Source organism: Nycticebus coucang, chromosome 16, assembly GCF_027406575.1.
Source record: "Nycticebus coucang isolate mNycCou1 chromosome 16, mNycCou1.pri, whole genome shotgun sequence".
Lineage (NCBI taxonomy): Eukaryota > Metazoa > Chordata > Mammalia > Primates > Lorisidae > Nycticebus > Nycticebus coucang.
The window spans coordinates 11,038,760-11,062,122 of NC_069795.1; the positions used below are offsets into that span (position 1 = coordinate 11,038,760).

Consider the following 23,363-nt stretch of genomic DNA (forward strand, 5'->3'; position numbering starts at 1 on the left):
AGTGGGAATTTATGGCGAAGGAGCGAGGTGGGGGCAGTGATGGAAATTACTAAGAGGTGATTCCTTCCTTTTAGGCTGAACAAGATGCCTCAAACTCATCCATACATTTCCCTCCCCAGACCCAGAATCAAAAGATCCCCAGTTCCTTCAGTAGGAAGTGATATTTAGACACCACAGTCTGGGGTTCCTATACACATTGCTACTGGGGATTGTGTTTGCTTCTTGGTCTTTTCAGCAGAGGTAGGCAATGTGTATTTTTAAAAGAGGAAAATAAATCATTAATTAATAGTGATAGATTCAATTCCTTTATATTCATATTATTTTAAGCTGAATATCTAACATCATTAACATAATTACTTATAGGGCAGCGCCTGTGGCTCAGTCGGTAGGGCGCCGGCCCCATATACCAAGGGTGGCGGGTTCAAACCCGGCCCCGGCCAAACTGCAACCAAAAAATAGCTGGGCGTTGTGGCGGGCGCCTGTAGTCCCAGCTACTCGGGAGGCTGAGGCAAGAGAATCACTTAAGCCCAGGAGTTGGAGGTTGCTGTGAGCTGTGTGAGGCCATGGCACTCTACCCAGGGCCATAAAGTGAGACTCTGTCTCTACAAAAAAAAAAAAAAAAACATAATTACTTATAAGTAATTTGATTTATCATAAAATAGACATGAGTTTCAAAAATAATAATAGCTGTACCATTACTAACAATAAAACTACTGAATACAACTTAAGGTTTCATGGGGTTTTTTACCCTCAGCATATCTCCCAGGAGGGAATACATAATAAAAATATTGTGTTGAGGGTCATTTGAAATAAATTCCTGTCCATGTGATTTTTTTTTTTTACCAACACCATAAATAGCTAGGTTGATTGATTTCCATTTTATCTGCATTGTGTAGAGATTGTTTTATTTTTCTTTTTTATTTACCTTTTTAAAAATATAAAATACACACATTTCCCATTAAAACTATAAAACAAGGTATATTCAGAAAAGTCTAGAATTCTTGCTTTTTTCCTCTCTCTGATCTCCTTCCCTTGTAGGTAAACATTTTTATTGGTATTTGCTTTATTCCTCCATAGTTTCTATTTGAACTAAGCACCTTGCATATATATGCATATTTATACACACTTGTACACAAGAGAACATATTATATACACTTTTCTATACACTTGAACAGGTTTCTCATATCCAAAACCAAAAAGTGGATGGGGCGGGGGAGAACGGTTGTCCTAGAACTGGCCCCCTGTACTCTGCACTCTTTCACACTGCTGCACCAGGCCACAGCTTCCCTTGGGAAGGGGGCAGGGTAGGAGGTGGCTGAACAGGGGCACACTGGGACCACCATTACTAGTTCAACTGGAAAAGTCAGAGTTTGGTTATACATATTTGACAACTACATCAAATTTTGGTCTAAAAAATGGTTTCCACTGCTAAAAGAAAAATCACAAGAGAAAAAGACCACAAGCTAATTATCAACTCAGACCTACTGAGCCTGCCTCTGGGAGAGGCCGCTTGGAGACCATGTGCTTCACGGTAACTACTGTGATGGCGTGGTCTTATTTTTTGGGGTGTCCAAACGAGTCCTGAGAAAACTCTTGTGTGTAGGAAAATCCTCTTCCAGAGCAAAGGCCCTGATGAGTCATTTTGTCTCTGTCTTCATCTAAGTGAATCCCACATGCACATGCTGAAGAAAGGTAGATTAAGGGTAGAAGAAAATACAGCAAAAACCAAAGAAACTGCTAGAGAGCCAAGTAAACTGTCATTTTGCCTGTGTATGTAAAGTTAAAAGTACTTTCTAGATGGGGCATTGAATTAACTCAAAAATTGGCAGCGCCAGTGAAAGGTAGGTGTCCAGGCTGGCTTTTTTTTGCTTTTTGCCACACCCTCTTTCTGCCATCTGGGAAAAGCCATTCTTTTTTTTTTTTTTTTTTTGTAGAGACAGAGTCTCACTGTACTGCCCTCGGGTAGAGTGCCATGGTGTCACACGGCTCACAGCAACCTCTAACTCTTGGGCTTACGCGATTCTCTTGCCTCAGCCTCCCGAGCAGCTGGGACTACAGGCGCCCACCACAACGCCCGGCTATTTTTTGTTGCAGTTTGGCCCGGGCTGGGTTTGAACCTGCCACCCTTGGCATATGGGGCCGGCGCCCTACTCACTGAGCCACAGGCGCTGCCCAGAAAAGCCATTCTTGATGGTGATTTTGTGCAAATTCCATGCACACAGAGACACACATCACCCAAGTCCAAGCCTCCCTGGACATATCCTGACTGTATCCCTGGTGCCTGGCACAATGCCCAGAGCATAGTGGGTGCTCAGTAAATATTTTGGGAATGGATAAATGAATCTAAATGTTTCTCTCCATCTTAATGAACCAAATGAAGAGGGACCAGACACTCATTACCATTAAAAGACTGCCAACCTTGTCTAGAACTACTGCAGAAATGGTGTCAAAGTAGCATTCCCTATAGGTAGCATTTGTCATTCCCACATCATATGGGCCAGCAGGGAGTTGTTCTGACTATAGATTTCATGATGCTGTGAAATCCAAAGTGTATCTATGGGACTAGCACAGCTATAAGAAAGCCCTTTATGAGGTCATTATCCCTCACTGGCCAGACCTCCCCAGATGAAGAGATGCAAGCTTTGAAAAACACTTGAGAAGTCACCATGCCTCACTTTGCAAACTCTCTTTTAAGAAACATCATTATCAGAAGTCAATTTGATAGCATCAAGAAAAAGCAATGCCTTCAACATCTGAAGACTCTAAGAATGCTGCATTACAATGGATTTAAGACTGTATATTTTGGGGAAACCAATATCCAAGAAAATCTTGTAACTGGAGAAGATTTTAGTGATGGATATTTCATGCAAAATCCAAATTGGTGTGTTGTACATGCTGGTGGTAGTCAAGGATGGGTGCCTTGGAAATATCGGATGTTCCTAAGAGATGAGCTGTGTATCAGACAAGAAGACAACCTGTTCCTTGAGTTCTGTGATGTGGTGAGAAAGGCCTATGGGAAGTGTGCCATCGTGGTCAAAGAAAAAAAGCAGCAAGAGGAACTGAGGCCAAAGGAAGACAAAGAGGCTGAGGCCCAGTCCTATGTCTCAACAGTCATTAAGTTAACAAGCATCACATGTTGCCCAGAAGTGGCCAAGTCCTATGGCCATGAACTACTCTCTCTGCCTTCCCCTTATAATTACCTGAACCCTTTAGACTCAGCCTGGTCTTCTCTGAAATGGTTTATCATCAATAACAGAAAAGAGTTTTGTTTGCAGTCCATTGACAGTGTCTATTCTTACCAGTATATACTTCTCAGCGATTTAATTAGCAAAGGGATTGAAAGGATAAACCCCAGCAAGTGGAAAACAATAACTAACAAAGTAAGGAGATGGGAAAACTACTATCTTGGGAAATTTTCTTAAGGGTAATTCCCCCAACAAGTAGTGAGACTCTGCTATGTGCATGGTCTTTACCAACAACTTGGTGGAGCTGGAGTCCAACACCCTGCCCCCAAGGTACTTCCCCAGAGACCTCACAGTGATGCTGCAAGGACTGAGGGCTTCCTAAGGATGCTGGAAAAGTGCTTTGAGTTTATGGAGGTTTCATTAAAGCTTCTGGTAAATTAGGGGTCTCAACTCTCCTTGTGTTAAGGCCACCTTGGGAGCTTTGTTAATGGGAGAAATCAGAGCAAACCCAACCCCACCATTAGGAGAATGGTGGTGGGCAGGGGTGAACAGGGATAAAGGTTGTGTGGTCAAACTTTAGGTGTCTCAGACCTGAATACAAAGTGAACTCTGGCCAGCAATGGTGGCTCACACCTGTAATCCTAGCACTTAGGGAGGCTGAGGTGGGAGGATTGATTGAGACCAAGAGCTTGAGGCCAGCCTATGCAATCCTAGTGAGACCCCATCTCTACAAATAATTTTTTAAGAAGTGCAAATTAAGTAGTGTACCAACAAGTTTTAACCAACAAAATAATCCCAGCTTGCCGTCAGCAGGAGACACTGTTGAGACAGTGGGCAGCGCAAGACTCTTTTCTTTCCTTCCTTGACAGCAAGGTGGTGGACAGTGAGTGAGAAGCTGGAGAGGAGGTGAGACCTCAGCCAGACCCTCCAAAGTGAGCTGGTGGTTGGGGTAAGGAACCTAGAAAGATATGACAGTGGTTGGTTGTAGTGGGACTTGGTTGGGACTATTCAGTGTCAGCAGGAGATGCTCCTGCTGACAGTGAATAGGTACAGTGTTGGGGAGGGGTCTATGGAACCTCCTTATCCAATCAAACTCCCAGTCAACTCCAAGAATCCCAACAGGAGGTCATTAGACTGCCATGGAATTTCATCTCAAAACCCTGTGGCCGAGCCACCAGCAACTGGTACCACAACACCCTATTGAAGTTTGGGGATGCTTCTGTTATAGGTTGTAAGGGTTTATGTTATATTTTTCACTTTTATAGGAAAAGGTTGGGCCCCTATTAAATATGTCATAAAATTCACTCCTGCACATATATACTCAGGTGGCCATTTTACAGAAGACATAATCATTCTGAGGTGTGTAAAAAAACGACTTACATGGGCTGTTGATAGGGAGACTGCAGGAGTGGGGGTGGGGGGACATGTGAACTCTGTACTTTTCATTCAACTTTGCTATGAACCTAAAAAAAAACTCTTAAAAAACAAAGTCTATTTGAAAACAAATTATGGAGATTTCTATGCAACTCCTAACAGATGACTATAAGATTGTGAGGCCAGATTCCTGATAGCCAACTGCATCATTTTCTTTGCTTATCTTCCTTCCCTGCTCAACCTCCCTGTATTATTCAGAAAGACTTTGTCAGACAACAATGGATATTCAATGCTGCTTTTGGGGGGCTCCTGCAGCTTTTCTCATTGTTAGAAAAGGAACCCTAGTAGGCACCCAAAAGAGCCAACTGTAAAGTTATGGTTGTTGCAAGCCTACTTGACAACCCATCCTGGAGTGCTGTGTTTTTTCCTGTGGCTGTTGTTACAGGTTACCAGAAACCTGGTGGCTTAAAACAACAGGATTTATTCACCCCTGTTCTGAAGACCAGAAGTCAGAAGTCAGAAGTCAATCCCACTAAGCCAAGGTCAAGGTGTTGACAGGGTAGCACTCTCTTGGAGGAGGGTAAGGGAGAATCCCTTGGTCTCTGCCAGCTTTCCTTGGCTTGTGGCGACATCGCTTTCTCCTCTTCCGTGTCAAATGTCTCTTTGCTTCCCTCTTAGAAGGACAATTGTGATTGTATTTGTGGCCTACTTGGATAACCCAGAATCATCTTCACATCTCAAAAATGTGATCAAATGTTAACTTGATCACATACACAGACTTTTTTTCCATATAAAGTAACATTCACAGGTTCCAGGGATTAAGACCTGGATAGTTTTGGAAACTGTTATTCAGCCTCTTTTTCAGTCTCATTTTGCCCTTTGAAATATAGCATTTCTCATTGGCAATTAACATGGTGAAACAGCTTTTATTGTATGGTATATTTGTGTGGCCTTTTTCTCTATTTCAGGATTTAAGTTCCTTGAGAGCAGGTAATAGTGCTCAGACTTCCTGGGTCACTTCTATGTGCTATCACTGTGCAGGCCCAAGGGTAGGTGGCCTGAGTTGGGGATATGAGTGCCTTTTGCTTCAGCATCGCATTTGTTCTACATCTCCCCAGAGTTCTGGAGTAATAAGCACTAATAGCTATACATGTGATGTAGTGTTATCTACACTTTATAAATGTGGAAACTGAGGCACAGGGAAATTCAATCTGGAGGTGCTGTTATTCAGGCTGCCTCTCCGCTAATGGACAGCTCATTTAATCCCATTTTACAGGTGAGGACACTGAGGTGCTGCAGAGTCCCTAAGGCCATCAGGTTCAACATCCTGTGCTCCTCACCACCATGCCTACCTTGGTCACTGAGGCCCAGCTATCCCTTTTCCACTGTCATAATCGATACTCTGTAAGGCTCACCTCTGATACCAGACCAGATGTCAGCTCACAAAATGGCCATCTCCAGCTGGACACCACAGCAGAAATGTATTCCAACACCAAATGGAGGAAGGGGCAGGATATCTTTTAAAGACATGTTATTTCACAGTGAGAAAAAAAAAATGGAATGTTTTTAGGTTATCAGATGAACAAGACAAACTGATCAGAGCTATTTTTGTTTGAAGACAAAAATAATTTAACAAAACAGGCTTAGGGTTTAATTCCTTTGAGGCCTTGTTTAGTCACTAGAAAAGCAAGCAGAGGGAACAGAACATTAGTATAACCAGAAAGATCAAAAGCACTACCTTTAATGTACAATTTAGTTACATAAGATTGTACTCCTAATTAAGAAATGCTGCTTTATACTAAAAATGGAAACTTCCAGCAGAAAGCAACAGAAAGTGCACTGGGCTTTGGGAATCCAATGGACCTAGTTGGAATCTCAAGTTTCTAGCTTATTAATCTATGAGACTTCAGATAACTTGCTTTACTTCCCTGAGGCTCAATTAACTATTAGTAAAATAGGTTAAGGCCTCTAAAATGGCGTAACTCATGCCAAGCCACTGCAACATGTCTGGCACCTACTGAGTGCTCAAAAGACAGAAGCTCCTGTCATCAGAGGCCATGCTGAGGTCAAAGCAAATGTGTCCACAATTAGACCTCGTGTCTCTGCCCTCATTTCCTTTTTACACTTGGAGGAAAATTTTTGTTTCTTTTTATCACCAGGACAGAATAAGAGTAGTTACATCTCAAGGTACTTTGATCTAAGGAAACTTTGTTCTCTGGCATTTCTTTTAAGACCATCTGCAATAGGTTAGGGAATTAATAATAATAATAAGTTTCTTCTGGTGGGGTGGGGCAGGGAGGCTGGTGAGGAGCCCAGAATCCTCTTTGGGAACAGCCACATTTATAAACAGTGGGTGACAATACACAACCACTCAAGGTTGGGCCACACACCTGTAGACAAGTCCTCTGGAAGAGAGTCCGTGATGCTGGTGGTGCTATTCTCCTTCTGAGTGGATGGGACTGGATGGGAAAAACCACCACCAAGCAACGAAGCTGCATGAGAGGCCTCTGGGCTTCTGAGGGCAGGTGGGAGCAGCAGAGGGCGTTAGCAGGGAAAGGCCTCTGAGCTTAGGGTGTGGAAGCATCCCTTTTCCCACTGAGGAGTCTGCCCCCTGGGTAAGATCCTAGGTGTGAATTTTAGTCCTCACTGTGGGCAATCACACGCCTGAGCCTCACAGGCCTCCTGGGGACACTCCCTCCCCACACCAGATATGGCACAGACAGGGCACACAGCCTCGGGAGGGAGCTGCGGTCAAGGTCTCGGCTACCTTGGCTGGCTGTCCTCCCACACACACCTGTGTCCCTAGCCTGTCACCTTTATTCCTGGGTCTCCAACCAAGGTGTTCTTCACCTTGAAGACACTTCCCCTACTCTGGGACTAGGTATGTCTTCACATCCAGTCCCCACCAGGCTCCCTACACCCCACCCCAGGGTCCATACAATTCCTCAACTCCTGGAGCCTCTTGTTCTATGTCCCATCAACATGGATGACCCAGGTCTGCATGGTGCCCCATACCTGTGCCACTCGGGAATGTGGAGGAGGAGAGGGGGGGCTTGTGTCACCTCTGGCCTTGGATTCTTGCTTATAGTATCCCAGCAAGTGGTTGAAGGTTTCCCTCTGTCTTTCTTGGCTTGTGGCTATTTCAACCCCTACTGATGCTCCTATGTGAGTACCCAGCTATTTCAACCCCTACTGATGCTCCTATGTGAGTACCCAGCAGCAGGAGCCTCTGTGGAGAAGGCAGGGCAGAGCTGGCCCCTCATGGGTCCAGCCAACCCCCAGTGAGTCTGCCCACACCCCCTGCAGATAGAGGCATATCGGCTCTTTGGCCTCCTCCCTCCATGCTCCCCAGGCCCTTCAGTACCTCACCTCGCACAGGGGTCCCCCTCTTTCCTCCTACACCCAGCCCTCCCCTGGGGTCTCCTGCACTTGGTCAGCAGGCTCAAGCTCCCTCCTTCCAGAAAACTCTTTTCCTCAATCCTACCTTCCTGGAAGGCTGCCAATGTCTCTCCTCACTTTTGAGGTGTTCAGGATGCTGCAAAGTTGGGAAACACAGGCTAACTTCTTTTTAAACAATATGTTCATAATATTTTCAAAAAATCAGCCTGCTATGTTTTCAGGTGACGCAGCTCCAAGTTTAAAGCCATGGGGCTAACTGAATCTGAGAAAAGCACAGTAAGTACATTAGAGTGTCCAAAACATCTGGAAACACAGGAAAAATCATTCAAATCTATCCAGTTATGTGTAACTAAACCACTGTGTGGCATAAGTTTGTTTCCTGACTTTGCAGACACCACACACACACACACACACACACACACACACACACACACTCTCAAGCTCATGCAATCTCAGAGCTGTTTCTTTCGCCCATCCTATCAGTCCCCCCGCTTACCACAGCCTGGCCTCTGTCCTCACTGTGTCACCGATGCTGCTGGCCTGACCATTTCATCACCTAGACTTTGAAATACAGGAGCTTTCGCTCTTCCTTACTCGCCTTGGACCCAACAACACAATCATGAAGAGAACCCTGTCTCTGCCTCCAATCAGCAGGGGGACCTTAGCCTCAGAGATGAACTCCTTTGCCTCAGTTTCCTCATCTGTGAAAAGGGGACATCATTTATTCTCAGTCACAGCCCAGAAGGCTGCTGGATATGAACCAGTTGGAGGCCGTGGCAGTGGCTTTCACAATCTGTCTTCCTACCTCCATTCAGCCGAGCATACATGCATCTGACCAATTATTTCAAATCAAACAACAAATCTATTACTTTGTGTACCTGTGGGACGCCCTGGTGTCAGTAACTCCAATCAGCAGCTAATCACCTCCCCCTAGTGGTGCAGGAGCATATAGGAAAGGTAGCCAAAAACAAAGCAAAACTCCAACGCTCCTTACAGAAAACTCTCAGGCATCCTCAGTGTTTCACTCCAATCATTGCCATCTTCCATGTTTTACAAGATGGCCATAGACTGCACAATTTCCAAAGCTTCCCTTTAAATCCCAAAACCTGTGCTTAAAATATACTCGAATGTCTACTGGGCAAGCATACTTGCTTCTCCATGGAAAGCCCAGACCCTCGGCCTTGGATTTATGGGGCTGGGTGTGCAGGAGAGAGGAAATAGTGCCCACAGAGGGTCTGTGTCAGACACGGTGGGAGCAGGCAAAGCCCCAGTCCTGCAGGGTGGAACATGAGCAGAGGCAGGTCCCTGGAGCAGGAGCAGGGCCTGGGGGTGGGAGTGGGGGACCTGGCCAGGCTGCAAAGGGGCCCTGACAAGCCTGGAACGTGGGGGCCAGGTTGCAGAAACCCAAAGGCATCACACCCCTGTTTTCATCACCCGTTCCTGCTCCAACAGGACCCCAGACCACAGGGGGGCAAGGCAGCCTCGGGATGTTCATATCATAAATTCCTGGTCTCTCTCTGGTTCTGGTGCAGTGGATCTGGAATCCACTGATCCCTTTGCTGGGGCTCCCAGGCAAAGTCTGGAGCAGCCTCCTACAGAGAACTAGGGTACATGCAGGCTTATGTGAAAGTCCCCCTCTGACCCCTGTGAGGTCTGCAGCTTGTAGGGCCAGGTCTATTCTGTACTTAGAACTTACATCCTGTGTGAATTCTTTCCTGCTTCCTAAATTGTGATTGTATTTTAATTCCCGACTTCTCAGGTTGAAAATGCAAACTTCCACTAGGCTAGGAACAGTAGCTGGGGCAGACATCCATTAACAGATACTCCTGAGAATTTTCCACACAGCCACTGGCACCAAGACAGACACTACTGTATTCATAGCTCTGGCTACTGCTCCCCCTTCCCTGCCACCCTGGCATCTGAGGGAAGTGAGAGAACATGAACCTTTTCCATGGAGATCTTGATGTGTTGGGTGCTGAGCAGTGAACAATCTTACCATTGTCACTGCTCTTGATTCCTGAAGTCTCCTGTGACTGACTGTTCTCCCCTTCACCTTTCTCTGAAAATCCCAACAAGCAAATTGGAAAGGACAAAACCCACTGGGGGCTCCTCTTGTTCTTTGCTCCTCTTAGTTCTTAACAGGACTAAGCCCACCCTGCACTTCATCCCTGAGAGGGCCCTCCTGGTCAGCACAGGGGCCAGCTCTCCTGGACGATGGCACACAGCCTCCCTCCACCTCGGCAATGACTATACACCCCCCCACACACACAGAGCGATGGCTCCGGAGGAGGGGAGGGCAGCCCATGAGGGAGAGGGCAAGGGGCCCAAAGCAGATGCGACTCTCATCCCACTGGGACCCCGCCCCGCCCGCTGGAAACGCTGGCAGAGGTGTGAGCTTACTAAACTCCCTCCTCTCACAACACACGTGTGTGCGGATGTGAGACAGCGTGAGAGATGTAAGATTCACACTCTCCTTGACTTATTCTGAAGACCAGAGACAACCTTTTTACAAAGATATTTTATTTTCGTAAATAAAATACTAGTTATTTTAAAAGCATATACAAATTCACATTGTTTTAAGGTAAAGGTACACGTTGGGAGTTTATCTTCTGACACATCACTCAATGATTCTTCTCAGCCAGAGTCCACTCGAGCTGACGTCTACACTGCAAAATCTAGAAAGGAAAAGCAAAGTGCTAGGCAGGAAGGAAATGTTTGGTAAAATTATAGCTAATGTTCTACTTGCTCAACATTAACATGAACACTCACGTTCAGCCATTCAGACTTGACAAACAGAAACTATTCAAGTTTATCTATTAATGATGTACTTTTAGCACTGCTATTTCCCTTTCACATGAAATCCCAGGTTGTTTAAAGCAAGGCTCCAGCCTGTGAGAGGCAGCCAGCCTGGGGGGCATGGAAGCTGTCAGCCCTGCTCAACCCACGGGCCTCTGGTCATGTCCGAGGGCGGAAGCCGCCTTCGTGATCTCACCTCTCATGTTTCCTTCCTCTTCTCAGTTTGACATGCAAAATGAGGACGTCAGGAACATAAATTCGACCAGCAGCATCTCACTGTGAACTGCCTCCCCTTGCCCTTTCACATTTCTCTTCCCCTGTCTAAGTACCTGCTCCTGAGTTTACAGCAAGTTCCGTAGCAGTAACTTCTGTCTGGCAAAAACCTACAACTCACTGAGAAGCAGCCAAGGGCTGTGGATGCTGGAAACGGTGAGTGAAAGAGTCAAGCATGTCTGCTCACCTGCCTATGTTCAGGAGGGCAGGGCAACTCGAGCTTGGTACGCTGGGTAAATGGCTTTGACTTGGGTTCAGTTTCTGGGTCTGCTCTTCACCAGGAACAGTGTGAGTCACTGTTTTTCAACCTGGATACGCCTCATACAGCAGTCAGGAGTGATAACCCAGCTGTGCAGGAAATAGCCAGCAAAATGCCCAGCACAGAACAATCACTCAGCAAGTGTGCTACTGTCACCACCAGTGTGCCTTCACCCTCACCAGTCTGACAGCACTGGAAGGGGATCTTGTCTGCATACACGTGGAATCTGAGTGGGCAGGGGTTGAGGAGGTCACCTAGCCCAGTGCTTCCCGTGGTGACCTGTTACTGAGAGGACTACTTGAGTGTCACCTAATGGGTTTTCAAAGTACATGCCCAGACACACATAGACAGAATGGAATCGCTGAAGCAAAAGCCTGCAAATCTGCATTTTAATAAGATCCCAGCAATTCTGATCCTCAGGTTTGGGAAACACTGATCTAGAGGCCCCTACCACTACATTTGAATCCTATTTCAGAGAAGCCCAGAAGTCAACCCGAGAAATGAAGAGATTGTATCAACACCCCAGAATCCAGGAGACTGCTATCATGTGCTAATCTGTACAAGAATTCCCTGGTGGGCTGATGTGTTTACCACCACAAGCACATCAGGGCCCTTCTGGGTACACTGTGACAGGCACCAGGACACAGTGACAAGGAAGCCCTCCTGCCTGGTGAGGAGGTTGTCGGGAAGGGCCTTCTAGCCTAGGACTAACCAACAAGGCTGGGGGCAGGAAGGTCTATGGTGGCCAAGACCTGGCCTCTGGGAGCACAGGGAGTAGGTGGCAAGTGAAACATGGGCTTACCTGCCACACCAAGGAGTTAGGCTTTATCTTGAAGACAATAGGGTTTCTTAATTTTGAGGTTTCAAATGACCTGTGACTCCCCATCTCGTCCTTCTCCACTTCCATCTACAAGTGTACACACAACTGCAGGTGTTTTGGGTTTGTGTGCTTCTCTGGGGAGAATGGCTGTCATTAAATTCTCAGGAGTCCCAATACCTACAGAAACCACTGCAGGCTTAGAGAAGGGTCAATTCATCCCCCGTACACCTGGGCTCCACAGAGGGCAGGGTCCAGGATCGGGATCTACATCTCGGTGGACAGGCAGGTCATGTGTGCTCACGAAGCCTATCAGGCCCAGGGGACCTGGAATTCTAGTCCTAACACACCCACTGCTTGGCAGCCATAAGCCATTGGCTGGTTCCAAGCTCAAGGTCAGGTACCTGGATTCTCTATCAGTTATCTTTCTTCTCTGACTGCTGCTTCTTTTCAGCCTCCAGCTTTTGCTGCTTTGCTTCCAACTTTTTCCTTTGGTACATTTTCACTCCAGCAAATGCCAGGCAGAGAATCAATGTTTTTGCTGCCAAGATATATAGCAGCAGGGGCACGTGTTCAAGAACCTTCAGAAACAAAGAAACCATTCTAAATGTTCCATCGCTGATATGGGAGGTTTACATTCCCTCACTCAACAAATATTCACTAAGCACCTATTCTGCAACAGGCACGAGGCGGGGTGCGGGGCTACCTTGGAGACCAAGAGGTCAACCTGCGTCCTGTATAGCTCACTCATGCTCACAACCAAGCAGACAAGGGCCCTGTCCCCATGTAGCTGGCAGGCTACATTCTACTGAGAGGATCACGAGTCAGCTACCAGTGCAGTGACTCTGGTCACACACTCAACCATGCAATTTGCTGACCTCCCAGGCTCCTGCTTCTGTGGCAGCAGCAGGATCCAGGAGGGGTCTAGGCAGCCTGGGGCACAGCCCAGCCCTGCCACTGATGGATTGTGTGACCTGAGAGAGTCACCAAGCCTTTCCAAACTCTTGGCTCTCCATCTGCAAGTCAGGCTGGCCACACCTTCCTTCTGGGACCTCCAGCTCTAGCACCCTCTGATTCCCTCGTTTCCAGCGACTCATTAGCACTGACATTTGAAGACAAAATACAACAAAACATAAAATGTTAAAAATTCACTACTGACTAACTGCTGCCACAAACCCATTGGCTAAAATTAAGTCCAGGTCCATCAGTGACCAACAGAAAAGGACAAAGGTGCCTGGAGACACAGAGAGACCAATGAAAGAGTGATGAACAATTTCAAATGAAGAGAAAGAGGATATTTACACCTTAACACTGCCCGTGTGTGTGCACACGCACGTGTCTCTCTTCTCACTCATGAGAGGGAACCACTTACTTCCAACTCTTTGGAAGTGCTGGAAGCTTTCTTTGTTCTGAAAAAAAAATGTGTCTCTTTGTCATACTAAAGCCTGTGTGAAGTTACTTTTGCTTTGGCTGCCTGTGCTGCTCCAGTTTTACCCACTTTCGATTCCTGTCGTGCCTCAGTTGAACTTTCTACTTCCCCTAGTAATTGAAGCAGGCCAACTGGGTTCAGGGAACCAGGACCCCTGACCCTCAACATAAAGGACTAAAGAGAAGGTTTGGGGGGCCCTTCCTGTCTCCCTCCAGCGCACTAAGCCTCAGTTGTGTTAAATCCCTCCCTGATTTCTTTCTAGCAAATCCCTTACATCTCTTGAAACACACAGACCCTGAAGGAGGAAAATGAATGTTGAGGTAGACTACATCTACACTGATTTTGAAAAGTAAAACTCCAGTATCTGTGAAATGGGAAAAATTAATTCCTTAAATAGTAACTCGCTAATGCATAGGTAGTGTTGAATGTCACTGCCAGCCATGGCCCACTGAGCCAGAAGGAAATGGCCACAGGATGCCCTTAGCTGCCCACAGTTCTCTGTACTCAGAAATAACCAGGGCCCGTTCCTTTCTGAAACTACTCAGAAGGGTCCTGTGTTTAAACACAAGGCTGCTCCCTGGAAGCCATGGTGCTATCTGCCTGAAGCTAGGAAGAGCTGGGCCAATTTTGTTCCTGACTCAGGGATGGACTGTCACAAGCAGGATCAGGCTGGATGGTCAAGTGGGTTGATGGCACTTGACTCCTCCACCTGTGGCACCTTGGACCAGTGTGCATCAGCACCACCTGGGAACTTGTGAGAAACGCAAATGCTCACACCCCACCTCAGACCTAGCCAATCAGGCACTCTTAACCAGTCCTCAAAGTGACCGCCATTCGCATGAGTAGGAGAACCAGCACCTTGAAGCACTAAACAGAATGCTTTGAACCTTGCTGACATAGCCTTCAGTAGCAGGCACTGCCTCTTACCCCCACCGACTTAGCCACTGCTGTGAGTGGTAAATGGGCCCCTCGCAATCTTATCCCCACTTTCTGCTTCTTCCCTCTCCTTCTCCCCACCAGGGCCCCAAAAAGCATGCTCAAAAAACTCTCCTACACTCTCCACTCCTTCACAGAAGGCTCACTTGGCTTCCTTAACTTCAACCACATCCTCCTGGAGAAGAGTCCCTCAGCCCTTCCGCAGGGTCACCTAAGCTCCACAGAGCAGGGGGAGAAAGAGAGCCACTCCCCTAGCCCCCAGGTTCTGCTTCCAGACCTTTCCAGTTTCTCCTTGCAGCAGAAAGCTGCTGGAGGTTTTGAAGAAGGAAATGTTTACAATAATTGAAAAGAACACATACAATAAGATCTTGCATTTAAAAATACACACACCACGCTTGTATATATGGTAAAAAAAAATACTAGTAACAAAATATACCAAAACTGTTAATAGTAGCCATCTCTGGGTGATGAGATCACATAAGGTTTTTATTTGATAGTCTACTTTTCAAAGTGGCTAAAATAATCACATTTTAGTGGCTGCTTTAACCTCCACCTCACCTTATTAACTTCAGGGATTAAAAGTGGTATCTCCTTTCTCTCTGTAAAACGTGCTGTTGCCACAGCCCACTGAATGCTTATAGCCAGCAGGCAACTCTGGTTTCCTGTGAACTTCTGCTCCCACCTGCTGAACTGGTGTTTACTTACCAACCAGTTTAGGCTGTCCTTGATGCTATATTAGATAACTAATTTAAACATGACACTTACAGAATACGGCCACGTCTAGAAAAAGTTATTTCCATGAAAACTGAATTGAACGCTTTGAAAGATTCAAGTTTGAGTTGGAAAATTATAATGCTGTTGGCAGGACAACTGTAAAAGATTAGGGAAGAGCATCAAAATCTGGAAAGATTTTGTACACGGATTGCTTCATAAATCTTAATCCACTGTCTTTGTCATTTCAGACTGCTGTAACAAAGACCACAGACTGAGTGGCTTACAAACATGAGACATTGATTTGCCACAGTTCTGGAGGCTGATAGTCCAACACCAGGACACAGTGGTTCTAGTGAAGAGCCGCTTCCAGGGTGCAGACTGCTGACTTCCCCTTGTCTCCTCACACATCAGAAATCGGCCCAGAGAGCTGTCGGCAGTCTGATCCCCTTCATGAGGGCTGAGGCCTCCTGACCTCACCACCTCCAAATACATCACACTGGCGCTACGGTTGCCACTTATGAATTTGGAGGGGGCACAAACATTCAGTCCATTGCACCTATTTTAAAGAAACTAAGATGTAGGCAAAGCTTTACAGGCATGATTTTCACAAGAAAAGTGAAACAGATCTGAACTTAGTGAATCCACACTTGAAGAAAGGTCTGGCCTTCTTCCAGATATCCGGTGGGTAAATGTACATTTGTGTATTTTAACTTAAAACATTTAAATAGTATTTTGTTCTCATCTACTTTTTCTTTTTAATTAATCTACTTCGATAGAACTTTTATTCTGAATTTTTATAATTAGAAGGAAAGAAAAAGCCCAAGCCACAAATATTTAAAACTATTCTTACCTTCCAGTTCATGGCGAACCAAGTGTGAATTCACCTCTGATCAGTGTAGACCCCGTCCCGACAAGCACATGAGGAGAGAGAGTGAGAAACTCAGGTTCAGGGAGGTGGAAGATCTGACCTGGGTGGGAAGAAAAGACACAGGTCAAGTCTGGGTTTTCTAGAGCAGACCACCGTAGGGAGATGTCTCTCTGTAGAAAGTGAGCTCTGCAGAGACGAGTTGTGTCCTACAAGGTGCCTAGACCCTGGTGGGAAGCAGACAGGCTGGGTGAGGGCGAAGACAGACGTGACTCTTGTTGACCAGAAAACTCTCCTCAGCCCCCAGCAGAGATGGCAACACCACTCCTGAGGGGACTTAAGCATCTGTGGAACTAAGAGCTCAAGTCCAAAGGCTGCCTCTCCACCCACCTCTTGTCCTGAACAAAGGCTGGTTTGTGGATGAGTATCTGTTTCTCAGATTCTCTTGAGTGTTAATTAAGCTAAATTTGGTTTATAAAAGATTACCTGGAGACAAGGGAATAAGTGACAGGAGGAAAAAAACTGTCCTAAAAAAAAAATCAATTCATTTGTAGAATTCCCTCTGAAGCACAGGGAGACACTTTGGGAGTTCTTATAGAGTAAGGCAAGACAGTGACAAGGCAGAAACACAGCCAGAGCACGGGGTTTGCTCTGGGGTCTCATATGTCACTAATTCTGGGACCCAAACTCCAAGAGCCAGGAGCCTTGTGCTCTGCGGGAAGAACGTACACATGCTGGTGAGTGACTTCCCTCAGACTTCCATCTCATCTGGAAGTGAAGAAAGGCTGAAAATGGTGTCTAGGGCTCCTACTCTTTCTGAAATTCGAGATTTTGTGTTTTTTTGACACAGAGTCTCATTCTGTTGTCCAGACTAGAGTGTGATGGTGCCAGCCTAGCTCACATCAACCTCAGACTCTTGGGTTCAAGTGATGCTCCTGCCTCAACCTCTCAAGCAGCTGGGTCTGCAGGTGCCCGCCACGACACCTGGCTAGTTTTTTTCTACTTTTAGTAGAGACAGGGTCTTGCTCTTACTTACGCTGGTCTAGAACTCCTGAGCTCAAGTGACCCTCTCACCTCAGGCTCCCAGAGTGCTAGGATTACAGCTGTGAGGCACTGCGCCTGGTCCTGAAATTCCATGAGTGAGAGCATAGTAATCATAGCTTCACGTCACCTGTGCTACAGTGCTTAGATGAACTAATTCATGTAGTCCTCATACACTGCCCTGTGAGGTAGCTGATTACCTCCACATTACAGAGTAGAAAACAAAGTTTAAGTAACATATGCAGGGTCTCACAGGTGGGGCTGGGATTCAGACCCATCCAGTCTGGTCCCAGGGCCTTAACCTCACTATTATCCTGATGCAGGCAGAGAGCTTCGCATTCAAAAACCATAGTGATGCTTTTCTTTAAATGTACTTACAATTAGAACTAAGAAAAGTGGCAGAAAATTTCACAGGCCCATAGAAAGGGAATAAGATGAACTTCAGAGAAGATGTTTTCAAAAAAACATTTGATTACAAAAGCATGTAAATATATAAATCTATTCAAGGTTATAGTACCTTGAAAACAAGCTGGTGGTTGGCATGAGATAGCCAAGTTTTCCCCATTACTTTTTGAAAGTCAGATAAGCTAACAGTAGGAATTTAAACTGTGTATCTGTTTATATGTAATCATGGTAACTGAAGGTGCAGTAAAAAGAAAATCCCACTCTCAGTCACCTAAGAGCTGGCCCCACAGATCATTCAGTTAGGAAATTTCTTGCTAACCTCCCATAAGCAAAAACATGCAAATTGTACCTATGCCTATCATCTAAAACTAAAGCCTATTGGATTCCACAATAATAAGGACATCCTGTAAGATAAACAGGTGACACAACTGGAGATAAGACAGAATCAGACATTCTTCCACCGACCTAGGAATACCTACATAACTGATACTTCCTTCACCCCCTTATTTTATGTAAAATGTAGATTTCTTGGTCCTCACAAGAAGGTAGCCACTACCTCATCACAGCCCCCCATCAATGCCTCCCCACTTCATCACCATCCTCCCACCACATCACTGCCCCAACCCACTTCCCTGCCACCTTTTTCCTTCTATGTGCCTTTAAAATGCTGAAGGTTCCGGGTGGCACCTGTGGCTCAGTGAGTAGGGCACGGGCCCCATATACTGAGGGTGGCGGGTTCAAACCCAGCCCCGGCCAAACTGCAACAAAAAAATAGCTGGGTGTTGTGGCAGGCGCCTGTACTCCCAGGTACTCAGAAGGCTACGGGAAGACAATCACCTAAGCCAAAGAGCTGGAGGTTGCTATGACACCAGGGCACTCTACCGAGGGTGACAAAGTGAGACTCTGTCTCAAAAAATAAATAAATAAAATAAAAAATGCTGAAGGTTCCAACCTCCCCTTCAGAAACACAGCCACAGTTTCTCTGATATTTGTGTTTTTCCCAGGTGTGGCCTCAAAATGTTGGCTTAATAAACCTCCACTGAGATTTTAGTCTCAGTCATTTACCTGGGTTGACAGTACTCATTACCTGCCTTAATAAGTGGCCCATTTGTCTTTAAGTAGCAGCACATTCTGATCCTGAAGAAGTATGTCCCTAACTCATTATAACCTGATGCTAGAATTTTTCACTGTATCTCTGATAATCTTAGGGATTAGCTACGTTGTATATTAAAATAAATTGTTTATGTCCTCCTATACATTTTACTTTTAAATTCCTGCTTTCAGTTGGATACAAATATTGTAGGTAACTTTGGCTGTTTACCACAATTTTCTGAGATCAAATTACATACCCATGGAATTGATTAGGATAATGATTCCCAAGGTCAAGACAACAAATAGGTCCAAAAATCTTTAAGGAGGAAATAAATGAAAAAGAACATCCAGTGATCTGGCCCTCCAGCAAACATGTGCTATGTTTACTGAGAATGTGTCCTGTGACCTTGGACTAGTCACTTGGCCTTTTAAACCTCAACTCCCTCAGCTGTAACTTCTCCTTCAGAATGAACTGTAAACATTAAGCACCATGCTCAGCACACAGAAAGCACTAAATAAATATCAAATATTATTACAACAAATCTTTCTCCTTGCACTAATGGACATCCCAAGCTGAAGGACACAGACAAGTAGCACCCAGCAGAAAATGTGGTCATTCCAAAATAGCAGGGCGTAGGATAGAGGACCAGAACTGGAGATAGCAGGACTCTGTTCTTGGTGGCACCAATGGCAGGGCATGTGAGTGGGGGCAATTAAGTCTGTAACTGAAAATGCTCTCATTTTTAAAATCAGTATCCAAAGAATAATTCTGCAATTCACAACTCAACTATCCTCTCTGATACTACAGAACCTGACTGCAAAAATATACTACTGGTGATTGCCTCAACTTCAGACCTAGAGTGATGAAATTCAAACTCGTTAGGAAAGAAACCTATGTAAAGTCAATAAGCAACAGAAGTGGAAGGGGTGGAAGACAAGAGGGCCAATCCCCCTGACCAGCCCTACTCCTAATTGCCTCTGAATTACTTCCCTCCACCCCCGCTTAAGTTACATGCCCCAAGCCAGCCATTTTCATAGCACCCTGCTGCCTCCTGCAAATGAGAATTAAGAAAGCTAAAAATATCACTGCTTTGCTCTGCTGCCAAGTGTAGGCCTGATGCAATATTAGAAACAAGAGGCAGTTGGTATCTGAGGCTGAACTGCAAAAGCCAACAGGGTGCAGCCAATTTTGAGAGACATTAAAAATCTATGAAGTGCAGGAAATTTTAAACTTCCCTTGGACCTATCCAGTCTTAGAATAAAACTAAACAAACAACAACAACAACAAAAAAAAAACCCCACAAATAGATACCACTCCAAATGTTTCTACTTCTCTAACTGCAAAAATATCCTGAATTTTAATTTGCCAAGTTTTTCCTAGGAACAAAAAACCATATTCGCTTATTCTGGTTAGGCCAGAATAGACAATAATGTCCACAATTTACGTTTTCTTCTTGGCACACCTAACAAACTCAAGGGTCAGTCTCTTGGTGCCTAACTCCTTCCAACCGTTGATCAGGCCGTGACCTTGCCTGAACTTTCTCTTATTCTCAGTATCTACCTTTTTCACGCCAATCCTGCACTCAATCATTTTAGGTAAGGGTAGGTCCGGGAAGGTGGCTACCAGGTGAACCTTGGGCATCACTTTGGCGCTCCCTGCTCTGTACGGGGGAGGAGCCTTGACCTCCTAGAAAACCAGCCCCACCGGATGTCGGCTGCTCAGACTACACATCTCCATCATTTCAGGGATACGCTAGGATGGATGGCGGAATGTCCACGCTCTCTCTGAAGGCAGTCCCTGCCCTGGAAGAGCCATGATGGTGCCTAAGCTCACTGTGCAACCCGGGCGAGTCGCTGAACCGCTCTTTGGGGCCTAGGCTCATCCTCGGCAACCCGTGGAGTTGCAATTCGAGTCCTCTTCCCCTGCGCCCTCTGCAACACTCGGGAGCAACCCCCGCCGCACCCACACCCCTTCTACTGAACAATGTGTCCAGAACATCTTTAAGGTCGCGGCGGCTGTCACCCTCCCTGGCCCAACCTGGGGACCCGGCGCCGCGCGGCGGAGTCCTGCAGGCGTTTGTCCCAGACAGAAAACGCGAGCACAGGACCAGCCATCAGACACTAGCGCCCCAAACAGCTCTCGAGCTTCGGGACATGCTCCCGCCGACCCCCACCACACACTTACTCCTCCCGGCGGCTGCCCGCCAGAGCCGCTCCAGCAAACAATCCGCGACTCCCACAATGCTGCGGGGGAAAAACTACACGTCCCAAAATGCACCGCTCCGCGCGCCGGCGCAGTGGGCCCGGCTAGCCGTCGCGGCGGCAGCCTCTGTGGCGTACAGTTGTGTGCGCTGGCTCAGCCAGCGGGCGCATCCTTCTGGGTGAGCTGCTGCACGCGCAGGCGCAGTGGGTCCTTGGCGATCTTCCTAGGGCTGTGGCTGGAAGCCGTAGTCTGGTTCGCCCGGACAGTGGAGGGAGAGCCCTGGGATGCGCGCCGGGCATCTTTGTCCAAGACGCAGATATGGTCTCGTTCTGAACTTACCTGAGCTGCTGGAGGGCTGATGGTCTCTGGGTCCTTCCGCCCTCTGCTCGCCCTCATTTCCGGCCCCGCCCCCCGCTGCTGCTTGCTGCTGACCTGTGGGTCCTCATAAGAAGTGTCCAAAACTAGCGTTCGTTTTCTCTGACAACTTGCATGCACCTTCCTCAGAGCTAATGGTGGCAATCCCCAACACTATGTTCCCATATGCCTTCATTCAACAAATGTTTCGTGAACGCGCGCAGAGCTTGAGCCCACTCCGTCCTCACGCCATGGCACAAACTGGACCCCCAATACAAAGATAGCGGGACAGAACGTTCTTAACAGTTCTCACCGAGTGATCTGCTCACCTTTCCGGGGATGAAGAAAGTGAGGCCAGGGGAGATTTAGTGGCTGGCGCTAGAAAATTCCAGAATTGCAGTAACAGTCGAGTTTTAAAACCAGGTGGTCTAAGTTTAACTCCCATCTGGACTGTGATGAGAAGTACTAGATGCGAGGGGTGCAGAGCGGAGAGCAAACTGTTGGTTGACAAGGGAAGTTTTCCCAGAGAAAGCAACAAAAATGGCTCTGTTCTAAGGGCTTTGAGGCTCAAAGTTTCATAAGCTAATAATAAAGGACTTGGAATAATTACAGTTGAGTCTTGAACAACTTAGGAGTTGGGGCACTGCAGTTAAACTTTGCTTATAACAAACCCATGTTGTTCAAGGTCACCCATATAACTATTTCACACATAAAGAAGTGGAAGATAGAGATTAAAGTAATTTTTTCCAGGATTTCAAAGACAAGTGTCAGAGTTGGGACTTGATCCTAGGTAATTTGAATCTAGAGTCTATCAGATCAGCCGCTACCATGTTCTCCTTTTTAAGTAGAACCTCCATAGTTGACCACCTCCCTAAGTTGGCCTAATTTTCATAGACTGGACATGTACCACATGTGCATATCAGTAGAGTAGGCCTACGTCCTTTTTTTTTTTTTTTTTTTTTTTAAATTTGGCTGGGGCTGGGTTTGAACCCGCCACCTCCGGCATATGGGACCGGCGCCCTACCCGCTGAGCCACAGGCGCCGCCCGCCTACGTCCTTATGTTGACCAGTTCATTACTGTCCCTTGGGTAGTTAACCTACAGAGGTTCTACTTGGTACCCAAGTTATGTGGAGCCAGAAGACCAAGCAGAAGGAACTCTAAAAGCAAATGGTAATGTGGAATTTCTTTCTGCAGTAAGTCCTTGGTCTCAAAGATGTGACGATTTGAAGAACGAACCCACAGACCACGGAGATCAGTGATAAGATAGGATTTATTACATAGAAAGGAATAGAAAAGGAAGGAAAGGCACCAGAGGGACTGCATGAGAGCATTAACAAATGAATGCGGTTCTTCCAGCTGGAGGGGGTCGGGAGTTGGGGAAGTGGCAGGAGATCTAGTCCAAAAAGGGCCTAGCTTACATGAAACACCGCAAAAACTGCTTTTCTCCTGTCTTACCTTTATTATTCAGAGAGTGCAGTTTGGAGAGAAAAAGTCTATTTGCATGGGCCTGGAAAATGGGGGTGTTGTCCAGTCCTGAATGGAGGAAACCCCGTATCAGTAGGGTAAAGAAAAAGTTGTTTGAACTGGCACTTTTAGGTGCTGAGTTGAAGGTAGAAATCCTGAATTGGTGGGAGGTGATCCTGGCGTGGCAAAATGCCCCAAACAACTTCAACCACTGTACACCCAACATGCTCATAGAGATCTGGCTTTTCTCCCATTCCCCAAAAGTAAACTGATAAACCTCTATGTCACCACCTATGCTTTCAGTGATAATAATTAAATGTGCTTAATTACATTTAAGCCTAGGTTCTTTCCCTGGATTGTTTTCCCGTGTCAAAGGGAAACAAAACCAGACACTAGTTAAAGGAGTAGGGAAAGTATTGCAATAAGGAAGAGGGTCTGTCATGAACTGAGTTCACTCCCATTTGGGCAGAGGTGACAGAACGTAGGGGCAGGGCTGGGGCAGGATCAGGGAAGTGGAAATGTATGATGAGTGGAAGTGGCTGGTCAATGTGATCTGGGTTTGTTAACTGGCACAAATCTGGAGGAGAAACTAACTTCTGAGACAAGTCTGTATGGTAGGAGATTTACATCTCAAAGGTGGAGAGAAAGGATTTATAATTTTAAACTTTCTAAAGTAATTGGTCCAAGGAGAGGTTTGGGGTGGGCGTGTCTACCTGCCCCAGGTTTTGGCTGGAACAAATAGTAAACTCTCCACAC

The 23,363-nt window shown here is 46.3% G+C and overlaps 2 protein-coding genes across 9 annotated transcripts; one reads left to right on the forward strand and one right to left on the reverse strand.

Moving 5' to 3' along the window:
- Positions 1-2,666: 2,666 nt before the first annotated feature.
- Positions 2,667-3,625, forward strand: C16H21orf140 (chromosome 16 C21orf140 homolog). Its single transcript, XM_053565630.1, has one exon. It carries the CDS (start codon positions 2,667-2,669, stop codon positions 3,420-3,422), a length of 756 nt encoding a protein of 251 aa, XP_053421605.1. The 3' UTR covers positions 3,423-3,625.
- A 6,805-nt stretch (positions 3,626-10,430) lies between these two features.
- SMIM11 (small integral membrane protein 11) lies at positions 10,431-21,166 on the reverse strand. Of its 8 annotated transcripts, none has more exons than XR_008374967.1 (4): positions 20,771-21,121; positions 16,033-16,150; positions 11,215-12,684; positions 10,431-10,633 (listed from the first exon to the last, which is right to left on the reverse strand). XR_008374967.1 is itself a non-coding variant. In XM_053565633.1 (4 exons), exons 2-3 carry the CDS (start codon positions 16,042-16,044, stop codon positions 12,520-12,522), a joined length of 177 nt encoding a protein of 58 aa, XP_053421608.1. In that variant the 5' UTR covers positions 16,045-16,150; positions 20,771-21,121; the 3' UTR covers positions 10,449-10,633; positions 12,508-12,519. The 8 variants fall into 8 exon arrangements, 6 of the variants coding, with proteins under 6 accessions (XP_053421608.1, XP_053421610.1, XP_053421609.1 ...); XM_053565633.1 differs by having other exon boundaries at positions 10,449-10,633; positions 12,508-12,684; XR_008374968.1 differs by lacking the exon at positions 10,431-10,633 and having other exon boundaries at positions 10,646-11,375; positions 12,089-12,684.
- Positions 21,167-23,363: the final 2,197 nt, after the last annotated feature.